Source organism: Mercenaria mercenaria, unplaced genomic scaffold, assembly GCF_021730395.1.
Source record: "Mercenaria mercenaria strain notata unplaced genomic scaffold, MADL_Memer_1 contig_2216, whole genome shotgun sequence".
Classification (NCBI taxonomy): Eukaryota; Metazoa; Mollusca; class Bivalvia; order Venerida; family Veneridae; genus Mercenaria; species Mercenaria mercenaria.
Genome location: NW_026460261.1, coordinates 21,558 through 48,573, shown reverse-complemented (window position 1 = coordinate 48,573; position 27,016 = coordinate 21,558). Strand labels below are relative to the sequence as shown.

The following is a 27,016-nucleotide window of genomic DNA, read 5'->3' as shown; positions in this document are numbered from 1 at the left end:
AATATGGCCCCGCCCGGGGGGTCCAAAGTTTTACATAGACTTAAAAGGAAATAAGTTTAAAAATCTTCTTGTCTGAAACCACAACACTTAGACCTTTGATATTTGGTTTGTAGCATTGTCTTATGGTTTTCAACCAAAGTTGTTCAAATTGTACCCCTGGGGTGAAAAGAGGCCCTGCCCTGGGAGTCTCAAGTTTTACATAGACTTGTATAGGAAAAAACTTTAAAAATCTTCTTGTCTGAAACCATACGACCTAGGCTTTTGATATTTGGTACGATACATTGTTTAGTAGTCCTCTACCAGAATTATTCAAATTATGCCCCTGGGGTTAAAAGAGGCCCCACCCTGGGGTCACTTACTTATTATGTGAGTTATATAGGAAAATACTTAAAAAATCATTTTATCCTATTTCCAAGACTGTTTGATTATAATTACCTGATGACCCCAAGTAATATGATGTCACTTGACTGTGACCTTGACCTGCTGATCTACTGTCTTGCTTTTTAAGATACAGCCTCAAAATTTTGATGACATACACACCAATCGTAAAACTGAATTTCATTGACCATGAATGTGACCTACTAACTTTCTTAATATTTTATCATCAGTTTGACATTTGAAACATGTAGCTCATATTACTCAGGTGAGCGATCCAGGGTCATCATGACCCTCTTGTTCTTGTTTCATTTTCATCTTCATATTTAAATCTTTCAGATTGATAATGAAGACACAGGAAGAACTGGAGGTCAAGAATATAAAGATAACAGAATTTGAGAGAAGGTTGGCTTGATTTGTAATATTGCATTTCTTTTGTTGTTATCGTCTTTAAAATAAGACAGCTGGGAGTGCCTCTTTGGGTGGTCAACTATGACAGCTTAATAAATGTTTGATTGAGCAGAAGAATATAAATCAAGTGATTGAAAGTTCTATCCCTAGGTGCAGCATATATGACAGATTGATAACTAAAACTTTGTAAATCAACTGTGGATTCATGAAAAGTCTGCAGTAACTACGATAGAATGACATCAGAAAAACAGTGTACAGTAAAATCCACTCAATCATTAGTGACTCAACACCCACGCTAACTTGAACAATTCATATGGTCCCTGTATTTTAAGCTCACCTGAGCTGAAATAATGCAGAGGGGCACCTAGATTTTTCCTCCATCATCAAAGCTGGAAAGTCGCCATATGACCTATAATTGTGTCTATGAGATGTTAAACCCAACTTTACAAACTTTGTCTGTAGCATCTTAGTAATGTCCTCTCTCAACATTTTAGTTCACCTGAGCATGAAGTGCTCAGGTGAGCTTTTGTGATTGCCCTGTGTCTGTCATCCATCGTCGTCCGTCTTAAACAATTTGACTGTTAACACACTAGAGGTCAAAATTTTAGCTCAATCATATTGAATTGAGTTTGATATTGGGTCATCTGGGGTCAAAACTATGTCACCAGGTCAAATCAAAGGACACGCTAGTTAACCCTCTAATGACCATATTTTAATGAAACTTAGTCAGAATGTTAATCTTGATGGACTTTAGGTCAGGTTAAAAACTTGGTCACCAGGTTAAATCAAAGGAAAAGCTCTAGAGGCTACATTTATGACAAAATCTCTATGAAACTTGGTCAAAATGTTTTTTTAGGTCAAGTTCCAATGTAAAAAACTTAAGGGGAGCGTTGGTCTAGTGGATAAGGTGTCGGCCGCTCAATCCCGGGGTCGTGGGTTTGAGCCCCACTGGGGTCACGACCATGACTTCTCATATGACCCCAGTACTGGTTTTCCAGGAAGCGGACTCGAGAGTGGTTCCAATAAGCTTGAAGCTTTCATCACAATCGAGCTAAAACAAATTAGTATAAACTAAACTAATGTAAAAAAACTAAGTCAGAAGGTCAGAGCGAATGTAAAGCTTGTTTACACTCTGGAGGCCGCATTTATGACCATATCTTTATGAAACTTGGTCAGAATGTTATTCTTAATGATCTGTCGGTCAAGTTTGAATCTGGGTCATGTGGGGTTAAAAATTAGGTCTCCAGGTCAAATCAAAGGAAAACCTTGTTAACTGTCTAGAGTGCACATTTATGAGGATGTCTTCTTAAAACTTGGTCAGGATTTTTGTCTTGATGATCTTTAGGGTAAATTTGAATTTAAGTTTTGTGGTGTCAAAAACTAGATCTTATGCTGAAATCACAGGATAAGGTTGTTAACAGTCTATAGGCCACATTTATGATCCTATTTTCATGAAACTTGGTCAGAATGTTAATCTTGATTATCTCTGCGCTATGTTTTAATCTTGGTCATATGTGGTCAAAACTAGATCACCCGGCTTGAAATTTGGATGACGTGTTCAGTTTTGCACACCAATCTAATAACTGACTTTGTGATCGCCCTGTTTCCGTCATCTGTCGTCTGTCCATTGTTGTCAATAATTTGATTTTTAACACTCGAGAGGTCACAATTTTGGCCTAATCTTAATGAGACTTGGCCAGAATGTTACCCTCAGTAAAATCTTGGACAAGTTAGATATTGGGTCATCAGGGGTCAAAAACTAGGTCACCTTCGCATCTAAACTCCAAACAATGATTTTATTTAACAACAAGTCACTGTTTGCTAAATTTTATTTCTTGAATATTCTTAGAGATCCTAGTTTTGAATTCCATTTGATGCCTCTGTGGCATCAGGGGTCAAAGTAGTCAAAATCAAATATGGCAATGGTAGAGTGTGAGTGCGTATTAATCATGGTATCAGATGTAATAAAATTAATGAATAAAAAACAAAGTAAATTTCTTAAAAAGGATCAAATGTATCTGCTGCAAGTGATTGAAATACTTGAACTTTTTCACTTCAAAACTACCCTTACATTTGTAAACCACCTGGGGAGTGATCAGTGCCAAGCCTCATTGTGCATATTGGCGGCATGTTCTTGTTCAACAGCATGTTTTGGTTCAGTGATTTTAAGTAGAGTTATGGCCCTTGATTTGTCAGATTTTACATTGTTCACACTTCTGCTGTATACAGTTAGGCTGAATTTCACCAGACCTCACAAGGGATTAATGTGAAGTAAGTTATGCATATTGCTGTCATGTATTGAATAAATTATTTTCACATGAGTCATAATCCTTGATTTGTAAAATCCTTTGATCTGTGCTACTTCTCTGATTCCACTGGTTGGAATTCCACAAAACTTATAAGGAGTTACCACTTCCAAGCCTATTTGTTCTGTTTGCTTCAAACTGTGGGTGTAGGGACACTTTTTATTTCCATGAGGGTAGCCTCCAGGGCCAGAAATGTGGAGGAGGTTGTGGAAAGCCCCTTCATTAATTAGTCAAAAATATACTTTGTGTTGAATATATCTCAAATATTTGACACAGGGTCATGAAATAATAGGATATTATTCAGCATGTGAGTTGTGCACCTGGGATTTTGTTCCAGATTGCTGTCAATAAGATTGTCAAAAATATGCATGAAGGACATACAGGTTGGTGTTACATGTATTTCAAAAAGTGTTTGACTTAAGAGTCATAAAACATTAATTCGGGGATTGTTATATAGCATGTGAAGATTTCACTCAACAAGACCGGAGTTGCGGACCTTGACCTTGCGAAAAATTACACCTAAAGCTTAAATGTTAGTGTTGCATATATCTTAAAAATATTTCACCTAGAGCCATGAAACCAAGCGGGAATATCATCCAGCATTTGAATTAGTACACCTGAGTTTTTCGCTCACCTGAGCCAAAGGATCAGGGTGAGCTATTGTGATCGCTCACCGTCCGGCCACATTTTCCTTTCAACAACATCTCCTCCTAATCCACCAAGCCAATTTTGATGAAACTTCATAGGGATGATACTTAGATGGTCTTCTTTAAAAATTCTTTAAGAATTGAATTCCATGGCAACCGAAAGGAAAAACTTCAAAAACCTTCCTCCAAAACCACAAGGCCTAGGGTTTTGATATTTGGTATGTAGCATCATCTAGTGGGCCTCTACCAAGATTGTTCAAATTATCCCCCAGGGTCAAATATGGCCCCACCACAGGGGTCACATGGTTTATATAGACTTATATAGGGAAAAACTTGGAAAATCTTCTTGTCCAAAACCATAAGGCCTAGGGCTTTGATATTAAGTATGTCGCATCATCTAGTGGGCCTCTACCAAAATTGTTCAAATAATCCCCCTAGGATATAATGTGGGGCCTCAGTGGCTGAGTGGTTAAGGTCGCTGACTTCAAATCACTTGCCCCTTATCGATGTGGATTCGAGCCTCACTCAGGGCATTGAATTCTTCATGTGAGGAAGCGATCCAGCTGGCTTACGGAAGGTCGTGGTTCTACCCAGGTGCCCGCTCGTGATGAAATAATGCACGGAGGGGCACCTGGGGTCTTCCTCCACCATTAAAAGCTGGAAAGTCGCCATATGACCTATCATGTGTCGGTGCGACGTTAAATCCAAAAAAAAAGGATATAATGTGGCCCTGCCCTGGGGGTCACATTGTTTCTATAGACTTACATAGGGAAAAACTTTGAAAATCTTCTTATCAAAAACAAAAGGGCCTACGGCATTGATATTTGGTATGTAGAATCATATAGTGGGCCTCTATTAAGATTGTTCAAATGATCCCCCAGGGTGAAATATGGCCCCGCCCAAGGGGTGTGTGTGTGTGTGGGGGGGGGGGGGGGGGGGGCGAGGGGTTTTCTCATTTTTTATATAGACTTGTATGGGAAAAAACTTTAAAAATCTTCTTGTCTGAAACCAGAAGACATAGTCTTTTAATATTTTAATATTTGGTATGTAGCATTGCCTTGTAGTCATCTACCAAGGGTGTTCAAATAATTACCCTGGGGTGAAAAGAGGCCCTGCCAAGGGTGTTATTCAAATTATGCCCCTGAGTTGAAAGGAGGCCCCACCCAGGGGGTTCCAAGTTTCACATAGACTAACATACTAGGAAAATTTTTAAAAATCTTCTTGCCTGAAACTGCAAGGCCTATGCTTTTGATATTTAGTATGTAGCATTGCCTAGTGTCTACTACCAAAATTGTTCAAATTATGCCCCTCTGGTGCAAGAGGCCTTGCCCTGGAGGTCCCAAGTTTTCCTTGGTGTATATAGGAAAAACTTTAAAAATCTTCTTGTCTGAAAGTTCAAGGCCTATGCCTTTGATATTTTGTATGTATCATTGCCTAGTTGGTCTCTAACAAGATTGTTCGAATTATGCCCCTGGGGTGAAAAAGAGGGGGCCCAAGTGGTCACTTGATATATGAGTTATATAGGAAAAATACTTAAAAAATTATCAGATCATATTTCCTAGACTGTTTAATGATATTTACCGGATGACCCCAAGTGATAAGGGGTCACCTTACATTTGCCTTGACCTACTGACCTACTTTCTTGTTTTTTAGCTCGCCTGAGCCAAAGGCTCATGGTGAGCTTTTGTGACCGCTCAATGTCAGTCGTCCGTCGTGTGGCGTGTGTCCGTCAACATTTTCTAAAAAAATATTCTTCTTGAAAACCATTTGACAGAATTACACCAAACTTCACAGAAATGATCCTTGGGTGGCCCCCTTTCAAAATTGTTAAAAGAATTGAATTCCATGCAGAACTCTTGTTGCCATGTCAACCGAAAAGGAAAAACTTTAAAAATCTTCTTGTCCAAAACCACAGGGTCTAGGGCTTTCATATCTGGTGTGTAGCATCATCTAGTGGTCCTCTACCAAAATTGTTCAAATTATCCCACTAGGGTCAAATATGGCCCCGCCCCGGGGGTCACATAGTTTATATAGACTTATATAGGGAAAACTTTGCAAATCTTCTTGTACAAAACAACAGGGCCTAGGGCTTTGATATTTGGTATGTAGCATCATCTAGTCGTCCTCTACCAAGATTATTCAAATTATCCCCTAGGGTCAAATATGGCCCCGTCCGGGAGGTCCCAAGTTTTACATAGAGTTATATAGGAAAAAAAGTTTAAAAATCTTCTTGTCTGAAACCACAACACTTAGACCTTTGATATTTGGTTTGTAGCATTGTCTTATGGTCCTCAATTAAAATTGTTCAAATTGTACCCCTGGGGTGAAAAGAGGCCCTGCCCCTGTGGTCCCAAGTTTTATATAGACTTATATAGGAAAAAACTTTAAAAATCTTGTCTGAAACTGTACGACCTAGGCTTTTGATATTTGGTATGATGCATTGTCTAGTAGTCCTCTACCAAAATTGTTCAAATTATATCTCTGGGGTTAACAGAGGCCCCGCCCTGGGGTCACTTAGTTATTATTTGAGTAATATAAGAAAAAATACTTAAAAAATCACTTGATCCTATTTCCAAGACTGTTTAATTATAATTACCTGATGACCCAAAGTAATATGATGTCACTTGACTGTGATCTTGACCTACTGACCTACTTTCTTGTTTTTAAAGATACATCCTTGAAATTTTGATGATATACACAGTTTTGCACACCAATCGTAAAACTGAATTTCATTGACAATGACTATGACCTACTGACTTTCTTAATATTTTATCATCAGTTTGACATTTGAAACATGTAGCTCATATTACTCAGGTGAGCGATCCAGGGTCATCATGACCCTCTTGTTTAAGATACAGCCTTGAAATTTGGATGACATGTACAGTGTTGCTCACCAATCTTAAAACTGACTTTCAGTGACCAAAGATATGACTTACTGACCTACTTTCTTGTTTTTAGCTCACTTGAGCCATAGGCTCAATGACCGCTCAATGTCCGTCGTGCGGCGTGTGTCCGTCAACATTTTCTAAAAAAATCTTCTTCGTGAAAACCGCTGGGCAGAATTACACCAAACATCACAGAAATGATCCTTGGGTGGCCCCCTTTCAAAATTGTTAAAAGAATTGAATTCCATGCAGAACTCTGGTTGCCATGGCAACCGAAAGGAAAAACTTTAAGAATCTTCTTGTCCAAAACCACAGGGCCTAGGTCTTTGATATCTGGTGTGTAGCATCATCTAGTGGTCCTCTACCAAAGATTGTTAAAATTATCCCCCTAGGGTCAAATATGGCCCTGCCCCGGGGGTCACATGGTTTATATAGGCTTCTATAGGGAAAACTTTGAAAATCTTCTTGTACAAAACCACATGGCCTAGGGCTTTGATATTTGGTATGTAGCATCATCTAGTGGTCCTCTACCAAAATTGTTCAAATTAGTCCCTTAGGGTCAAATATGGCCCTGCCCAGGGTGTCACATGGTTTATATAGACTTATATAGGAAAAACTTTGAAAATCTTCTTGTACAAAACCACATGGCCTAGGGCTTTGATATTTGGTATGTAGCATTATCTAGTGGGTAATATTAAGATTATTCAAATTATCCACCTACGGTCAAATATGGCCCCGCCCCGGGGGTCCGAAGTTTTACATAGACTTATATATGAAAAAAAGTTTTAAAATCTTCTTTTCTGAAACCACAATACTTAGACCTTTGCTACTTGGTTTGTTGCATTGTCTTATGGTTCTCAACCAAAATTGTTCAAATTGTACCCCTGGGGTGAAAAGAGGCCCTGCCCTGGGGGTCTCAAGTTTTATATAGACTTGTAAAGGAATAAACTTTAAAAATCTTCTTGTCTGAAACAATACGACCTAGGATTTTGATATTTAATATGATGCGTTGTCTTGTAGTCCTCTACCAAAATTGTTCAAATTATGCCCCTGGGGTTAATAGAGGCCCCACCCTGGGGTCACTTAGTTATTATGTGAGTTATATAGGAAAATATAATTAACAAGAGGGCCATGATGGCCCTATATCGCTCACCTGAGTTAAGTTGCTCACTTGAACAAATTTCTTTGCGAAAGCTTCAAAAACAAGAAAGTAGGTAAGTAGGTCATATTCATGGTCACTGAAAGTCAGTTCTAAGATAAGTGTATAAAACTGTACATATCATCCAAATTTCAAGGCTGTATCTTAAAAAACAAGAAAGTAGGTCAGTAGGTCAAGGTCATAGTCAGGTGACCCTTATCATTTGGCGTCATCGGGTAATTATAATTAAACAGTCCAGGAAACATGATCTGATAATTTTTGAAGTATTTTTTCCTATATAACTCATATATCAAGTGACCCCTGGGGCGGGGCCTCTTTTCACCCCAGGGGCATAATTCAAACAAGAGGGAAGTCAGTGGGTCACATTCATGGTCAATGAAATTCAGTTTTAAGATTTGTGTGCAAAACTGTGTAAGTCATCAATATTTCAAGGCTGTATCTTAAAAAACAAGAAAGTAGGTCAGTAGGTCAAGGTCACAATCAAGTGACACCAAATTACTTGGGGTCATCAGGTAATTATAATCAAATAGTCTTGGAAACAGGATCAGATGATTTTTTAAGTATTTTTCCTATATAACTCACATAATAACTAAGTGACCCCAGGGCGGGGCCTCTTTTAACCCCAGGGGCATAATTTGAACAATTTTGATAGAGGACTACTAGACAATGCATCATACCAAATATCAAAAGCCTAGGCTATATGGTTTCTGACAAGAAGATTTTTAAAGCTTTTTCCTATATAAGTCTATACGAAACTTGGGACCCCCAAGGCAGGGCCTCTTTTCACCCCAGCGGTACAATTTGAACAATTTTGGTTGGGGACCGTAAGACAATGCTACAAACCAAATATCAAAGGTCTAAGAGTTGTGGTTTCAGACAAGAAGATTTTTAAACTTTTTTTCCTATATAAGTCTATGTCAAACTTGGGACCCCCGGGGCGGGGCCATATTTGACCCTAGGGGGATAATTTGAACAATCTTGGTAGAGGACCACTAGATGATGTTACATACCAAATATCAAAGCCCTAGGCCATGTGGTTTTGTACAAGAAGATTTTCAAAGTTTTCCCTATATAACTCTATATAAACCATGTGACCCCCGGGCGGGGCCATATTTGACCCTAGGGGGATAATTTGAACAATCTTGGTAGAGGACCATTAGATGATGCTACATACCAAATATCAAAGCCCTAGGCCATGTGGTTTTGTACAAGAAGATTTTCAAAGTTTTCCCTATATAAGTCTATATAAACCATGTGACCCCTGGGGCGGGGCTATATTTGACCCTAGGGGGATAATTTGAACAATTTTGATAGAGGACCACTAGATGATGCTACATACCAGATATCAAAGCCCTAGGCCCTGTGGTTTTGAACAAGAAGATTTTTAAAGTTTTTCCTTTCGGTTGCCATGGCAACCAGAGTTCTGCATGGAATTCAATTCTTTGAACAATTTGAAAGGGGGCCACCCAAGGATCATTCCTGTGAAGTTTGGTGTAATTCTGCCCAGTGGTTTTCAAGAAGAAGATTTTTTTAGGAAATGTTGACGGGCGGACGACGCACGACGGACGCCGGACATTGAGCGGTCACAATAGCTCACCATGAGCCTTTGGCTCAGGTGAGCTAAAAAGTCATTTTATCCTATTTCCAAGACTGTTTAATTATAATTACCTGATGACCCCTAGTAATATGATGTCACTTGACTGTGACCTTGACCTACTGATCTACTTTCTTGTTGTTTTTTTTAGCTCACCTGAGCACGAAGTGCTCAAAGGTGAGCTTTAGTGATCACCCTGTGTCCGGCGTCCGTCGTCGTCCGTCGTCCGTCCGTCCGTCCGTCCGTCCGTCGTCAACAATTTGACTGTTAACACTCTAGAGGTCACATTTTTGACCCAATCTTAATGAAACTTGGTCAGAATGTTACCCTCAATAAAATCTTGGACGAGTTCGATATTGGGTCATCTGGGATCAAAAACTAGGTCATCAGGTCAAATCAAAGGAAAAGCTTGTTAACACTCTAGAGGTCACATTTTTGGCCCAATCTTAATGAAACTTGGTCAGAATGTTACCCTCAATAAAATCTTGGACGAGTTCGATATTGGGTCATCTGGGGTCAAAAACTAGGTCATCAGGTCAAATCAAAGGAAAAGCTTGTTAACACTCTAGAGGTTACAATTTTGGCCCAATCTTAATGAAACTTGGTCAGAATGTTACCCTCAATAAAATCTTGGACGAGTTCGATATTGGGTCATCTGGGGTCAAAAACTAGGTCACCAGGTCAAATCAAAGAAAAAGCTTGTTAACACTCTAGAGGTCACATTTTTGGCCCAATCTTAATGAAACTTGGTCAGAATGTTACCCTCAATAAAATCTTGGACGAGTTCGATATTTGGTTATCTGGTTCATAAACTAGGTCACCAGGTCAAATCAAAGGAAAAGCTTGTTAACACTGTAGAAGCCGCATTTATGACTGTAACTTCATGAAACTTGGTCAGATTGTTAATATTGATGATCTTAAGGTCCAGTTTGAATCTGGGTCATGTAGGATAAAAAACTAGGTCACCAAGCCAAATCAAATGAAAAGCTAGTTTACACTAGAGGCCACATTTATGACCATACCTTAATGAAACTTGGTCAAATCTTGATGATCTATAGCTCAAGTTCAAATCTGGGTTAGGTGGGGTCAAAAACTAGGTCACTAGGTCATATCAAAGAAAAGCTTGTTAACACTCTAGAGGCCACATTTATGACTATATCTTCATGAAACTTAGTCAAATGTTAACTTGATGATCTTTAGGGCAATTTTGAATCTGGGTCATGTCGGGTCCAAAAACTAGGTCACCGGGTCAAATCAAAGGAAAAGCTAATTAACACTGTAGAGGCCACGTTTATGACCATATCTTCATGAAACTTAGTCAGAATGTTAATCTTGATGATCTTTAGGTCAAGTTTAAATCTGGTCAGATGGAGTCAAAAACTAGGTCACTAGGTCATATCAAAGAAAAAGCTTGTTAACACTCTAGAGGCCACATTTATGACTATATCTTCATGAAACTTAGTCAGAATGTTAAACTTGATGGTCTTTAGGTCAAGTTCGAATCTGGGTCATGTCGGTCAAAAACTAGGTCACGGGGGTCAAATAAAAGGAATAGTTAGTTAACACTTAGAGGCCACATTTATGACCATATCTTAATGAAACTTGGTCAGAATGTTAATCTTGATGATCTATAGGTCAAGTTTAAATCTGGGTCAGGTGTTTAAAAAAACTAGGTCACTAGGTCAAATCAAAGGAAAAGCTTGTTAAGACTCTAGAGGCCAGATTTATGACTGTATCTTCATGAAACTTAATCAGAATGTTAATCTTGATGATCTTTAAGTCAAGTTCGAATCTGGGTCATGTGGGGGCAAAAACTAGGTCACCGGGTCAAATCAAAGGAAAAGCTAGTTAACACTTTAGAGGCTACATTTATGATCATATCTTAATGAAACTTGGTCAGAATGTTGATCTTGATGATCTTTAGGTCAATAGGTCAGGTGAGCGATACAGGGCCTTCATGGCCCTCTTGTTTAAGATAAAGCCTTGAAATTTTGGAGACATACACAGTTTTGCACACAAATCCTAAAACTGAATTTCATTGACCATGCATGTGACCTACTGACTTTCTTAATATTTTATCTTCAGTTTGACATTTGAAACATGTAGCTCATATTACTCAGGTGAGCAATCCAGGGTCATCATGACCCTCTTGTTGAAAATATTTGTATGAACCTTAGTCAGAATGTATACCTTAATGATCTTTAGGTCAGGTTAAAATTTGGGTCAAGTGGAGTCAAAACCTAGGTCACCAGGTCAAATCAAAGGAAAAGCTTGTTAACACTCTAGAGGCCACATTTATGACTATATCTTAATGAAGTGACAGTGTGAGCTATTGTGACCACTTGATGTCCGTCGTCAGTCGTCCGTAGTGCGTCGTGCGTCGTGCGTTGTCCGTCGTCCGTCAACAGTTTCTAAAAAAATCTTCTTCTTGAAAAACACTGGGCAGAATTACACCAAACTTTGCAGGAATGATCCTTGGGTGGCCCCCTTTCAAAATTATTCAAAGAATTGAATTCCATGCAGAACTCTGGTTGCTATGGCAACCGAAAGGAAAAACTTTAAAGATCTTCTTCTCATAAACCAGAAGCCCTAGAGCTTAGATATTTGGTGTGAAGCATTGCCTAGTGGACCTCTACCAAATTTATTCAAATCATGACCCCGGGGTCAAATTTGACCCCGCCCGAGGGGTCATATGATTTTACATAGGAAAATCTTTAAAAAATCTTCTTCTCAAAAACCAGGAGCCCTAGCGCTTAGATATTTGACATGTAGCATTGCCTATTGGACCTCTACTAAAGTTGTTCAAATCATGACCCGGGGATCAAAATTAACCCCACCCCAGGGGTCACTTGATTTTACATAGATTTCTATAGGAAAATCTTAAAAATGTTTTAAAAAAATAAACCAGAAGGCCTAGAGCTTAGATATTTGACATGTAGCATTGCCTAGTGGACCTCTACAAAATTTGTTCAAATCATGACACCCGAGGTCAAAATTGACCCCACCCCAGGGGTCACTTGATTTAACATAGGAAAATCTTCAAAAAATTTCTAAAAATTAACCAGAAGGCCTAGAGCTTAGATATTTAACTTATAGCATTGCCTAGTGGACCTCTACAAAATTTGTTCAAATCATGACCCCCGGGGTCAAAATTGACCCCACCCCAGGGGTCACTGGATTTTACATATGAAAATCTTCAGACATTTTCTAAAAATAAACCGGAAGGCCTAGATCTTAGATATTTGATATATTGCATTGCCTAGTAGACTTCTTCAAAATTTGTTCAAATCATGACCCCCAGGGTCAAATTGACCCCGCCCCATTGGGTTACTTGATTGTACATAGAAAAATTTTATAGCATTGCCTAATAGACTTCTTCAAAAAAATTTTCAAATCATGACCCCGCCCCATGGGGTTACTTGATTGTACATAGAAAAATCTTCAAAATTTTCTAAAAATAAATCAGAAGGCCTAGAGCTTAGATATTTGACATGTAGCATTGCCTAGTGGACCTCTTCAAAATTTGTTCAAATCTTGACCCACCAGGGTCAAATTGACCCAGCCCCAGGGGTTACTTGATTGCTAAAAATAAACCAGAAGGCCTAGATCATAGATATTTGATATGTAACATTGCCTAATAGACTTCTACAAACTTTGTTCAAATCATGACCCTGGGGTAAAATTGGCCCTGCCCCAGGGGTTACTTGATTGTACATTGGAAAATCTTCTAAAAAAGTTCTAAAAATCATCAGTTTGACATTTGAAACATATAGCTCATATTACTTAGGTGAGCGATCCAGGGTCATCATGACCCTCTTGTTAGCTCACCTGAGCATTGCTCAGGTTGAGCTATTGTGATCACGCTGTGTCCATGGTCCCTCCGTGCGTCCGTCCGTCCGTTGTCAACAATTGTGTTGAAAAGACATCTCCTCTATAACCACTGAATGGATTTTGATGAAACTTGGCATGGATGTTCCTTGGATGGTCCTCTACCAAAGTTGTTCAAACAGTTCTGCTTGGTTGCACATAGGGGCTGCAAGAGCTAAAAACAGAAAAATCTTCAAACGACATCTCCTCCTAAACCGATGGTCCAACTTTGAAATAATTTCACACAAATGGTCCTTATGTCACCCTCTATCAAGATTGTTCAAATTATATTGATTCGTCAAAAACATGGCTGCCAGAGGGCTTGGCTACTTTTCCCTATATGTATATAGTGGAAACTTTAAAAATTTACTTGTGTGAAACTGCTGGCCTGATTTCAAAATAATTTTACACCATTTTTAATGGTCCTTGTGTGACCCTCTACAAAGATGGTTCAAATTATTTTGATTCATCATAAAAAAAAATGGCAGCCAGAGGGCGTGGTCTCTTTTCCCTATATGTATATAGTGAAAACTTTAAAAGCCTTTTTATGTGAAACTGCTGGCCCGATTCAAAAATAATTTTACACAAATGGTTCTTGTGTGACCCTCTTCCAAAAAATTGTTCATATTATTCCATTTTGTCAAAAAACATGGCTGCTAGGGGGTGTGGTCACTTTTCTCTTTATGTATACCATACTTGTTTAAATCATTGCCCTAAGGTAAATAATTGGCTTACATAGAAGAAACCTAACTCTGTACTTATACAAACACACTTGAAACCTAGTTCACAGGTGAGCGCTTTAGGGTCAATGACCCTCTTGTTAGGTCAATAGGTCAGGTGAGCGATACAGGGCATTTAGCGCCCTCTTGTTTAAGATACAGCCTTGAAATTGGGATGACTTACAGTTTTGCACACTGATCTTAAAACGGACTTCCAGTGACAGTCAATGTGACCTACTGGCCTACTTTGTTTTTTAAGAGACAGCCTTGAAATTTGGATGGCTTGTACAGTTTTGCAGACTGATCTTAAAACTGACTTTCAGTGACCATAAATGTGACCTACTGACCTATTTCTTGTTTTTTTTGGAAGTATAGCCTTCCCAAAGTCGCCAAACTATGTATACCGACATTAGTGAAATTGTAGTTACAAATGCCATTACTACCTTTCTCCATACATATGCTGAAATGTAGTTTAATACTTCTATGAAATTCAAGGGTTTGGGAATAAACAGATCGTTACCATTTATTCGGCATATGCAATAAATGTGAACACTTATGACTTGTAAATGAAAAATATGGCAAGGATTATAAAGTCTTGTAAAGAACTTTGTCTAAGAGTTGTACTACTCTACCACTTAAATATTTATCACGTGACCGAGACCAAGAACACATGGATCTGGTTCAGCACTACCTTTCTCCATACATGCGCCATGGAAGTAGTTCAATACTTACATGGGATTAAAAGATATGAGGGTAAACAGATCCATACAATTTATTTTAGATATGCAATAAAATTTAATGTGAACACTAATTATTTTTAGCTTACCTGAGTTTTTGTGATCGCTCGATGTCCGGCGTCTGACGTCTGTCTGTCAACATTTAGCTTGTGTATGCAATAGAGGTGGTATTTTTCAACTGACCTTCATGAAATTTTGTCAGAATAATAACCTTGATAAAATCTAGGCCAAGTTCGAAAATGGGTCATTTAGGGTCAAAAACTAGGTCACTAGATCAAATCAAAGAAAAACCTTTTGTATGCGATAGAGGCTGTATATTTCAATTGATCTTCATGAATTTTGGTCAGAATGATAGCCTTGATGAAATCAAGGCTAGGTTCGAAAATGGGTCATCTAGGGTCAAAAACTAGGTCTCTAGGTCTAATCAAAGAAAAACCTTGTGTATGCGATAAAGGCTGTATTTTTCAACTGATCTTCATTAAATTTTGTCAGAATGATTTCCTTAATGAAATCTATGTCAGGTTTGAATATGGGTCATCTGGGATCAAAAACTAGGTCACTAGGTCATATCTAAGAAAATACTTGTTTAAACTCAAGAGATCACATTTTTGGTCCAATCTTAATGAAAATTGGCCAGAATATTTGTTTCTATGAAATCACTAGGTCAAACATGTTTACACTGTTATGGTTTGTTTCTCAGGTGAGCAATCTAGGGCCATCTTAGCGCTCTTGTTTTAATAAAAAATGTGGTTTTGATCGGATACACTTTATAAATTTATTGATTTTTATGTTGAAATCGTGAAGCGGTTGAAACCTATTATAACCATATTCTGGATAGTCTGGGGTCATCTGGGGTCAAAAACTAGGTCACTATGTCAAATGAAAAAAAATCTTGTGTATGCAATAGAAACTGTAAACTAATGATCTTGATGAATTTTGGTCAGAATGATCGCCTTGATAAAATCTAGGCTCAGTTTAGAATATGGGTCATCTGTGGTCAAAAACTAGGTCATTAGGTCAAATCAAAGAAAAACCTTTTGTAGATAGAGACTGTATTTTTCAATTGATTTTCATGAAATTTTGTCAGAAAGGTAGCCTTGATGAAATTAAGGTCAGGTTCGAATATTGGTCATCTGGGGTCAAAAACCAGGTTGCTAGGACAAATCAAAGAAACATATTTTGTATGTGATAGAGGCTGCATTTTTCAATTGAGGTTCATGAAATTTGGTCAGAATGATTGCATTGATCAAATCTAGGTTAAGTTGGAATATAGGTCATCTTGGCTCAAAAACTAGGTCACTAGGTCAAATGGAAGAAAATACTTAGTTACACTTAAGAGACCACATTTTTGGTCCAATCTTAATGAAAATTGGTCAGAATATTTGTTTCTGTGAAATCACTAAATCAAACATGTTTACATTGTTATGGTATGTTTCTCAGGTGAGCGACCTAGGGCCATCTTGGCCCTCTTGTTTAAGATACAGCCCTGAAATTTATATGTCATGTACAGTTAAGCACACTGATCTTAAAACTGACTTTCGGTGACTATGAATGGGACATACTGACATACTTTTTTGCTTTTTAAGATACAGACTTGAAATTTGGATGACATGTACTGGCCTACTTTGTTTTTTAAGAGACAGCCTTGAAATTTGGATGGCTTGTACAGTTTTGCAGACTGATCTTAAATCTGACTTTCAGTGACCATAAATTTGAACTACTGGTCTACTTTCTTAATATTTTAGCATCAGTTTGACATTTTAAAAAAACATGTAGTTCATATTACTCAGGTGAGCAATCCAGGGAAATCATGACCCTCTTGTTACCTTTTTAGCTCACCAGAGCACAAAGTGCTCAAGGTGAACTATTGTGACCGGTCATTGTCTGGCTTCCGTCAGCATCTGTTGTCCGTCATCCGTCGTCCATTAACATTTGCCTTGTGAACACTAGAGGCCACATTTGTGACCCAATCTTTGTGATCGGTCATTGTCCGGCGTACGTCGGCGTCCGTTGTCTGTCGTCTGTTGTCCATCAATAATTGTCTTGTGAACACTGTATAGAGGCCACATTTGTGATCCAATCTTTATGAAACTTGGTCAGAATGGTAGTCTTGATGATCTCTAGGTCAAATTCGAAATTGGGTCATGTGGGGTCAAAAACTAGATCAGTAGGCTAGATCAAAGGAAAAGCTTGTGAACACTCTAGAGGCCACATTTATGACCCAATCTTTATGAATCTTGGTCAGAATGTTAGTCTTAATGATCTTTAGGGCAGGTTTGAAACTGGGTCATGTTGGGTCAAAAACTAGGTCAGTAGGCCAGATCAAAGGAAAAGCTTGTGAACACCTATAGGCCTCAGTTGTAGCCCAATATCTATGAAACTTGGTCAGAATGTTTGTCTTGATGATTTCTTTGTCAAGTTCGAATCTGGGTCATGTGGGGTCAAAAACTAGGTCACCTGGTCAAGTCAAATGAAAAGCTTGTGAACACATTAGAGGCCACAGTTGTGACTCAATCTTTATGAAACTGGGTCAGAATGTTTGTCTTAATGATTTCTAAGTCAGTTTTGAAACTGGGTCATGTGTGGTCAAATACACGGTCATTAGGCCAGATCAAATGATTAGCTTGTGAACACTCTATAGGCCACAGTTGTGATTTAATCTTTATGAAATTTGATCAGAATGTTTGTCTTGATGATCTCTAGGTCAAGTTCGAATCTGGGTCATGTGGGGTCAAAGCTAGGTCACCCGGTCAAATCAAAGGAAAAGCTTTTGAACACTCTAGAGGCCACAGTTATGGTCCAATCTTTATGAAATTTGGTCAGAAAGTTTGTCTTGATAATTTCTAGGTTAAGGTTGAATTTGGGTCATGTGGGGTCAAAAACTAGGTCAGTAGGCCATATCAAGGGAAAAGCTTGTGAACACTCTAGTTGTGACCCAGTGTTTATGAAACTTTGTTGGAATGTTTTACTTGATGATCTCTAGGACACTTTCGAAACTGGGTCATGTGGGGTCAAAAACTAGGTCAGAATGCAAGATCAAAGGAAAAGCTTGTGAACACTCTAGAGACCACAGTTGTGACTCAATCTTTATGGAACTTGGTCAGAATGTTTTTATTAATGATCTCTAGGTCAAGTTTTAATCTGGGTCATTTGGGATCAAAAACTAGGTCAAATGAAAGGAAAAACTTGTGAACACTTTGGAGGCCACAGTTGTGACTCAATCTTTATGAAACTGGGTCAGAATGTTCGTCTTAATGAATTCTAGGTCAGCTTTGAAACTGGGTCATGTGAGGTCAAAAACTAGGTCACAGGCCAGATTAAAGAATTAGCTTGTGAACAATCTAGAGGCCACAGTTGTGATTCAATCTTTATGAAATTTGATCAGAATGTTCGTATTGATGATCTCTAGGACAAGGTTGAATCTGGGTCATGTGGGTTAAAAAACTAGGTCACCCGGTCAAATCAAAGGAAAAGCTTGTGAACACACTAAGAGGCCACAGTTGTGAACCAATCTTATGTAATTTGGTCAGAATGTTTGTCTTGATGATTTCTAGGTCAAGTTCAGATTTGGGTCACGTAGGGTCAAAAACTAGGTCAGTAGGCCAGATCAAAGGAAAAGCTTGTGAATACTCTAGAGGCCACAATTGTTACTCAATCTTTATGAAATTTGGTCAGAGTGTTTGTCTTGATGATCTCTAGGTTAAGTTCAATCTGGTCATGTGGGATCAAATCTAGGTCAGTAGGCCGGATGGAGGGAAAAGCTTGTGAACACTCTAGAGGTCACAGTTGTGACCCAATGTTTATGAAACTTTGTCAGAATGTTTGCCTTGATGATTTCTAGGTCACTTTTGAAACTGGGTCATGTGGGGTTAAAAACTAGGTCAGAACGCCAGATCAAAGGAAAATCTTGTGAACACTTTAGAGACCACAGTTGAGACGCAATCTTTATGGAACTTGGTCACTGTTTGTCTTGATGATCTCTAGGTCAAGTGTTAATCTGGGTCATGGTGGGTCAAAAACTAGGTCACATGGTCAAATCAAAGGAAAAGTGTGTGAATACCCTAAAGGCAACAGTTTGGACTCAATCTTTATGAAACTTGGTCAGAATGTTTGTCTTGATGATCTCTAGGTCATATGGGGTGAAAAACTAGGTCAGTAGGCCATATCAATTCTGGTGAGCGATATAGGGCCATCATGGCCCTCTTGTTTTTTTTTCTGACCAAATCAGATTCGTAAATATTGGCCTCGTATAAAATTGCCGCGTAAAGTCAGGTAAACCGGTAGACCTGGTGATTTTGTAAATTTTAAAACCGTCTATAATAAAATCATGTGTTTTTACCCCAAGTCTGTAAAGTTTTACAGCAGTAAAAATAATCTGTTATACAGTACTTACATCAATTCTTCCATAGTTGAGCGCACTGTCAACAGACAGCTCTTGTTTATTTTGCTTTGCAAGACCAGAGTTATGGCCCTTGACTTAGAAAAAAATACAAGTTTGTGTCTGATGTATCTCAAAATGTACTTGATCTAGAGTCATAAAACAATAAAGTATCTTTACATAGCATGTAAAGTTGTGCACTGGGTGTACTCTTGGGATTTCACTCAGCTGGACCAGAGTTCACTTAGTAAAAAGATACACATAAAGTGCTTAAAAGATTTTGTTGCATATATTTTGAAAAATGTTTCACAAAGAATAATGAAATCATGATCAGTGACAGGGGGTGGGGCACCTATGTCATATGGACACACATCTAGTTTTTCCTGTCCGGCCTATAACTCTGTCATCCATCAAGGGATTTTGATATTATGACACACATTTTTGTCTAAATAATTAGATAATGTTTTATGTGCAACACCCAGAGCCTTAATTGAAAGGTCAAGGTCACACTTGGAAGTCAGAGTTCAATAGGTTTTTTTAGCTCACCAGAGCACAAAGTGCTCAAGATGAGCTATTGTGACAGGTCATTGTCCAGCGTCCGTCGTCAGTTGTGCAGCATCCGTCAACATTTGCCTTGTGGACACTCTAGAGGCCACAGTTATGACCCAATCTTTATGAAACTTAGTCAGAATGTTAGTCTTGATGATCTCAAGGTCAGGTTTGAAACTGGGTCATGTGGGTTCAAAAACTAGATCAGTAGGCCAGATCAAAGGAAAAGCGTGTGAACACTTTAGAGGCCACAGTTATAATCCAATCTTTATGAAACCTGGTCAGAATGTTTGTCTTGATGATCTCTAGGTCAAGTTCCAAACTGGGCCATGTGGGGTCAAAAACTAGGTCACTAGGCCAGATCACAGGAAAAGCTAGTGAACAGTCTAGAGGCCACAGTTGTTGCTCAATCTTTATGAAACTTAATCAGAATGTTTGTCTTGGTGATTTCTAGGTCAAGTTCGAAACTGGGTCATGTGGGGTGAAAAACTAGGTCACTAGGCCAGATCATAGGAAAAGCTTGTGAACACTCTAAAGGCCACATTTATGACCAAATATTTATGAAACTTGGTCAGAATGTTTGTCTTGATGATATCTAAGCCAAGATTGAAACTGGGTCATGTTGGGTCAAAAAATAAGGCCCCCTGGTCAGATCAAAGGAAAAGCTTGTAAACACTCTAGAGGCCACAGTTATGACTCAGTCTTTATGAAACTTGTTCAGAATTTTGTCTTGATGATCTCTAGGTCAAATTCGAAACTGGGTCATATGGGGTCAAAAACTAGGTCTCTAGGCCAGATCATAGGAAAAGCCTGTAAACACTCTAGAGGCCATAGTTTTGATCCAAGCTTTATGAAACTTTGTCAGAATGTTTGTTTTTATGATGTCCAGGCCATGTTGGAAACTGTGTCATGTGGGGTCAAAAACAAGGTCCATAGGCAAGATCAAAGGAAAAGCTTGTGAACACTTTAGAGGCCACAGTTGTGACTTTATGAAACTTAGTCAGAATGTTTGCTTTTATGATCTTCTATGTCAGATTTGAATCTGGGTCATATGGGGTCAAAAACTAGATCACATGATCAGATCAAAGGAAAAGTTTGTGAACATTCAAGAGGCATAAGTTGTGACTCAGTCTTTATGAAAGTGAATCAGAATGTTTGTCTTGATGATTTCTAGGTCAAATTTGAAACTGGGTCATGTAAGGGCAAAAACTAGGTCAGTAGGCCAGATCAAAGGAAAACTTTGTTTACACTCTAGAGACCACAATTTAAGTTTGAAACTCAAGCAAATTTGTCAGAATGTTTGTCTTGATTTGAATCTGTGTCATGTGGGATTAAAAAACTAGGTCACCTTGTCAAATCAAAGGAAAAGCTTGTTAACACTCTAGAGGCTACAGTTGTGACCCAATCTTTATGAAACTTGGTCAGAATGTTTGCCTTGATGATCTCCAAGTCAAATTTGAAACTGGGTCATGGTGGGTCAAAAACTAGGTCAGTAGGCCAGATCAACTCTGGGACAAAGATTTCGTAAAAAGAGACAACTTGTCACACACAACACCCTGACCCCTAGCTCAAACTTCAAAGCCACACTCAGAGGTCGAAGTATTTCATTGGTTTTCTTTTCCTGTTTGGTCTGTAACATACAGGTTATAAAATGTATGCCAAACATTAGCCCAGTTGATACATACCAGTTACCACTTTAACTCAAATGAAGCATTATGCGAGGCATGCACTTTTTTCAAAAGCAGTTTCTTGTCAGTGGATCCCCAGAAGCTAATATTTTGACAATATTTGGTCTATATTTTATGTATCATGAGCTATACATACTCTAACACCATCCTCACAGTGTGGTTATTAACACGGATAAAGTAGTGTGCCTGTAATGAAGTACATCCCCTTCCATATTAGTTTGTGCACTTTAATGAATCTAAAGATAGTTCAGATTTGCTAAAACTACTATCAGTTCATATATGTCTATATTCCTAAACTTACCTTCATTCCTAAAAAAAATAACTAAGAGAAAAAATATTTAAAATATGCACATCTTATACATGAGGCTATTTTGTAGTTAATTCCACAGATTAAGCATATTTCTGCAAACTCTTTATTAGGTACTGAGTATTGATAAGATAATACAGGCAAACCTAAATATATTATGAATCACTATTTCAATTTGCCATTCAGACAACCCACAACATTTACAAATCCAATATACATTTTAGATTTAATATGGCTTCAGCAGGCCTTTTGATGGCCAACTTGATTTTGAGGTCTGGTAACTCATTATCACCTAATTCGGAAAACACGGCTAAAACGCCATCAGGCGTTAGCTGCTTGTTTCTCTTATATGGCAGTGATGGAACAGTATTCCTTCTTGTATCATTACCTGATCTTGATAGATCCAAGTAGGCCCTGCATTCCTACAACAAATCTTTGATAGCTGAAGCAGTTGTTATGCCCCCGAAGGGAGGCATATAGTTTTTGAACCGTCTGTCAGTCTGTCAGTCTGTCGGTCTGTCCGCAATTTTCGTGTCCGGTCCATTTCTTTGTCATCCATGGGTGGATTTTCAAATAACTTGGCATGAATGTGTACCACAGTAAGACGACGTGTCGCGCGCAAGACCCAGGTCCGTAGCTCAAAGGTCAAGGTCACACTTAGACGTTAAAGGTCATTTTTCATGATAGTGCATTCGTGTCCGGTCCATATCTTTGTCATCCATGGATGGATTTTCAAATAACTTGGCATGAATGTGTACCTCAGTAAGACGACGTGTCGCGCGCAAGACCCAGGTCTGTAGCTCAAAGGTCAAGGTCACACTTAGACGTTAAAGGTCATTTTTCATGATAGTGCATTCGTGTCCGGTCCATATCTTTGTCATCCATGGATGGATTTTCAAATAACTTGGCATGAATGTGTACCCAGTAAGACGACGTGTCGCGCGCAAGACCCAGGTCTGTAGCTCAAAGGTCAAGGTCACACTTAGACGTTAAAGGTCATATTTCATGATAGTGCATTGATGGGCGTGTCCGGTCCATATCTTTGTCATTCATGCATGGATTTTAAAATTATTGGGCATGAATGTGTACCACAGTAAGACGACGTGTCGCGCGCAAGACCCAGGTCCGTAGGTCAAAGGTCCTAAACTCTAACATCGGCCACAACTATTCATTCAAAGTGCCATCGGGGGCATGTGTCATCCTATGGAGACAGCTCTTGTTTAAACCTTTTAACTCACGTGATAACATGCTGTCAACTTTTAGCTTATATCACTTTTGACTGCTCTTGTCAATATCATTTTACTTTTTCTCACACTGATGCTCATCTTCAAGTGGTAGACAGACAGACAGACACAGATTATTTGTTAGTGGACAGTTAGGATGCCATTTATTGTTAACTTGAAATAGTTATTTTCTGTCAGTGCTTAAATGTGGTATAACAATGTGTGGTTTTAGCTCACATGAGCAGAAGTTGCTCAAAGGTGAGCTATTTTCCAGCGTCTTTCATCTGTTATCAACATTTTATCTTGTGAACACTTTAGAAACCACATTATCTATTATATCTTCATGAAACTTGGCCAGAATATTTGTCTTGGTAATCTCTAGGCCAAGTATGAATCTGGGTCATCAGGGTTCAAAAACAAAGTCACCTGGTTAAATCAAAAGAAAACATTGAGAATACGCCAGAAGCCACATTTTCAGTCAAACTGTCATGGGAACTTGCTTGTAAGAATGTTTGATTTGATGGTAATTTGGTCGAGTTGGAAGCTGTGTCATCTGGGTCAAAAACTAGGTCACCAGGTTAAATCAAGGAAAAACCTTGTGAATATGCTAGAGGTCACATGTTAAGTCCAGTTGTCATGAAACTTGGTGATAAGTTTTGCCGTGATGATTCCTTGCCTGAGTTTGAAACTAGGTCATCAGGGGTCAGAAATTAGGTCACACGGTCAAGTCAAAGGGAAACATTGTGAACAGACTTAAAGCCACATATTAAGCCCAATTGTCATTGAAACTTGAGAATGTTTGTCTTGATGATATCTCAGTCGGTTTCGACACCGATTTTCGAAACCGAAGGGAGGCATATAGTTTTTGAACCGTCTGTCAGTCTGTCGGTCTGTCCGCAATTTTCGTGTCCGGTCCATTTCTTTGTCATCCATGGGTGGATTTTCAAATAACTTGGCATGAATGTGTACCACAGTAAGACGACGTGTCGCGCGCAAGACCCAGGTCCGTAGCTCAAAGGTCAAGGTCACACTTAGACGTTAAAGGTCATTTTTCATGATAGTGCATTCGTGTCCGGTCCATATCTTTGTCATCCATGGATGGATTTTCAAATAACTTGGCATGAATGTGTACCTCAGTAAGACGACGTGTCGCGCGCAAGACCCAGGTCTGTAGCTCAAAGGTCAAGGTCACACTTAGACGTTAAAGGTCATTTTTCATGATAGTGCATTCGTGTCCGGTCCATATCTTTGTCATCCATGGATGGATTTTCAAATAACTTGGCATGAATGTGTACCCCAGTAAGACGACGTGTCGCGCGCAAGACCCAGGTCCGTAGCTCAAAGGTCAAGGTCACACTTAGACGTTAAAGGTCATATTTCATGATAGTGCATTGATGGGCGTGTCCGGTCCATATCTTTGTCATTCATGCATGGATTTTAAAATTATTGGGCATGAATGTGTACCACAGTAAGACGACGTGTCGCGCGCAAGACCCAGGTCCGTAGGTCAAAGGTCCTAAACTCTAACATCGGCCACAACTATTCATTCAAAGTGCCATCGGGGGCATGTGTCATCCTATGGAGACAGCTCTTGTTTAAACCTTTTAACTCACGTGATAACATGCTGTCAACTTTTAGCTTATATCACTTTTGACTGCTCTTGTCAATATCATTTTACTTTTTCTCACACTGATGCTCATCTTCAAGTGGTAGACAGACAGACAGACACAGATTATTTGTTAGTGGACAGTTAGGATGCCATTTATTGTTAACTTGAAATAGTTATTTTCTGTCAGTGCTTAAATGTGGTATAACAATGTGTGGTTTTAGCTCACATGAGCAGAAGTTGCTCAAAGGTGAGCTATTTTCCAGCGTCTTTCATCTGTTATCAACATTTTATCTTGTGAACACTTTAGAAACCACATTATCTATTATATCTTCATGAAACTTGGCCAGAATATTTGTCTTGGTAATCTCTAGGCCAAGTATGAATCTGGGTCATCAGGGTTCAAAAACAAGTCACCTGGTTAAATCAAAAGAAAACATTGAGAATACGCCAGAAGCCACATTTTCAGTCAAACTGTCATGGGAACTTGCTTGTAAGAATGTTTGATTTGATGGTAATTTGGTCGAGTTGGAAGCTGTGTCATCTGGGTCAAAAACTAGGTCACCAGGTTAAATCAAGGAAAAACCTTGTGAATATGCTAGAGGTCACATGTTAAGTCCAGTTGTCATGAAACTTGGTGATAAGTTTTGCCGTGATGATTCCTTGCCTGAGTTTGAAACTAGGTCATCAGGGGTCAGAAATTAGGTCACACGGTCAAGTCAAAGGGAAACATTGTGAACAGACTTAAAGCCACATATTAAGCCCAATTGTCATTGAAACTTGAGAATGTTTGTCTTGATGATATCTCAGTCGGTTTCGACACCGATTTTCGAAACCCAAAGTTCACCTGGGGTCAATAACTAAGTCTTCCTCTCAAATCAAAGAAAAAAAACCTTGTGAACATGCATGATGTAATATTTCCATTGATAAGTCCTCGGTAATATTTCCATTAAAAATTCCTCGGTTAAGTTCAAAACTTGGTCATCTAGGATAAAAAAAATAGGTCACCCGGTCAAATAATAGAAAAATCTTTTGAAAACTCCAAAGGCAACATTTTAAGTTTAGTGATCATGAAACTTGGTCATAATGTTTGCCTTGATGATTTCTTGGTGGAGTTTGAGACCAGGTTGTTACTCTCCATTATACCAGGAAGCAGTTATTAACATTTTTATGCACAGTTATCTTTGTTGACCATGGTTCTCAGCTGAGCGATGTAGGGCCACATTTTGAAGTATTATACTAGTATAAACTTTTTATTTGCAGAGAAAAGGAAAGAGCTGATGAAATTACTAAGATTAAAGAAGCACATTCAAATGAGAAAGCAAAATTGAATGGCGAAATAAAGAGCAGACAAGACATTGTAACTCGCTTGGAAAAAAATTTGGAAAACCTAAACTGGGAAAATACGACACTTCAGGCAAAAACTGCAGAGGCTGAAAAGAAAATTAAAGAAAATGAAAGACAGTACAATAAAGCAATTGAAAAACTGTATAAAGAAAATAAGGCAAAAATTGATGCTTTACTAGAGCATCATGCACAGGAAATAGCTGGCAAAAACAGACAACTTAATGAGCTTGCATTGGAAAGAGATGATATGAGAAATAGGTTAGTAATTTGTAGCATTAACTTTACAAGATCATTTAAATCTCCATTTGTAATAAAGGATCTCATGTTCTGTTTGCTAGATTTGATAAGAAAGGATACTCATCTTTCTTGAAATAAAAATCTTAGCACAAAGTGCACTAGATTGGCTATTGACATCACTTATTTTTATGTACCCAAAGGGGAATCATATAGTCGCTGCTTTGTCTGTCTGTCCGTCTGAGTATTTTGCAGCAACTGCTGGTTGGAATTTAGCGAAACTTCGTAGGAAGCTTCACTATCAAGAGGAGATGCGCATTATAAACAGGTTAGAATTTAGTTAAACTTAATAGGAAGCTTCACTTAGGATAGACGCACATTTTCTTCATGTTCCCTTCAGATGATTTTAGCTCGACTATATGAAGTATAGGGAGAGCTATCCTACTCACCCTGGCGTCGGTGTCTCAACGTCCCAACCTTGGTCATAGTTTTTATGCACTTTCTCTTTTCTCCTTATTTCCGTAATTACTTGATGGATTTACTTTAAACTTGAAATAGTTGTTCCGCATCATCACCCACATCATCTGGCATTACTCACACCAATATTTCATGAATTATCCCCGTTTTACTTAGTATTTCAGGTTAAAGTTTTGATGCACCTACACTCTTTATCTGTTATTACCAAATGGATTTGATTCAGACTTAAAGTATTTGTAGCACATCATATGACACAGGAGCCATAAATCTGGCACCAGTATTTCATGAATTATGCCCCCTTTTTACTTAGAATTTCAGGTTAATGTTGGTACTCCTTCACTTTATCTGCGTTATTACTTAATGAATTTGATTTAAACTTAAAATTGTTCTTCCACATTGTCGTCCTCATCATATGACACAAGGTCCATGATTCTGGCACAAATAGTTAGTGACTTATCCCAGCAGGCAGGCCTACATGGTGCCCATATGGGCTATATCTGCATGGGC

The 27,016-nt window shown here is 38.6% G+C and overlaps 1 protein-coding gene across 1 annotated transcript in view; it reads left to right on the top strand.

Moving 5' to 3' along the window:
• Positions 1–718: 718 nt before the first annotated feature.
• The window catches only part of LOC128552262 (myosin heavy chain, clone 203-like), a 44,204-nt gene continuing 17,906 nt past the window's right edge, over positions 719–27,016 (top strand). Inside the window, exons 1-2 of the mRNA XM_053533291.1 lie at positions 719–780; positions 25,715–26,056. Coding sequence (XP_053389266.1) covers positions 722–780; positions 25,715–26,056 — 401 coding nt within the window. The 5' untranslated portion in view covers positions 719–721. The remainder of the gene's footprint in view (positions 781–25,714; positions 26,057–27,016) is intronic.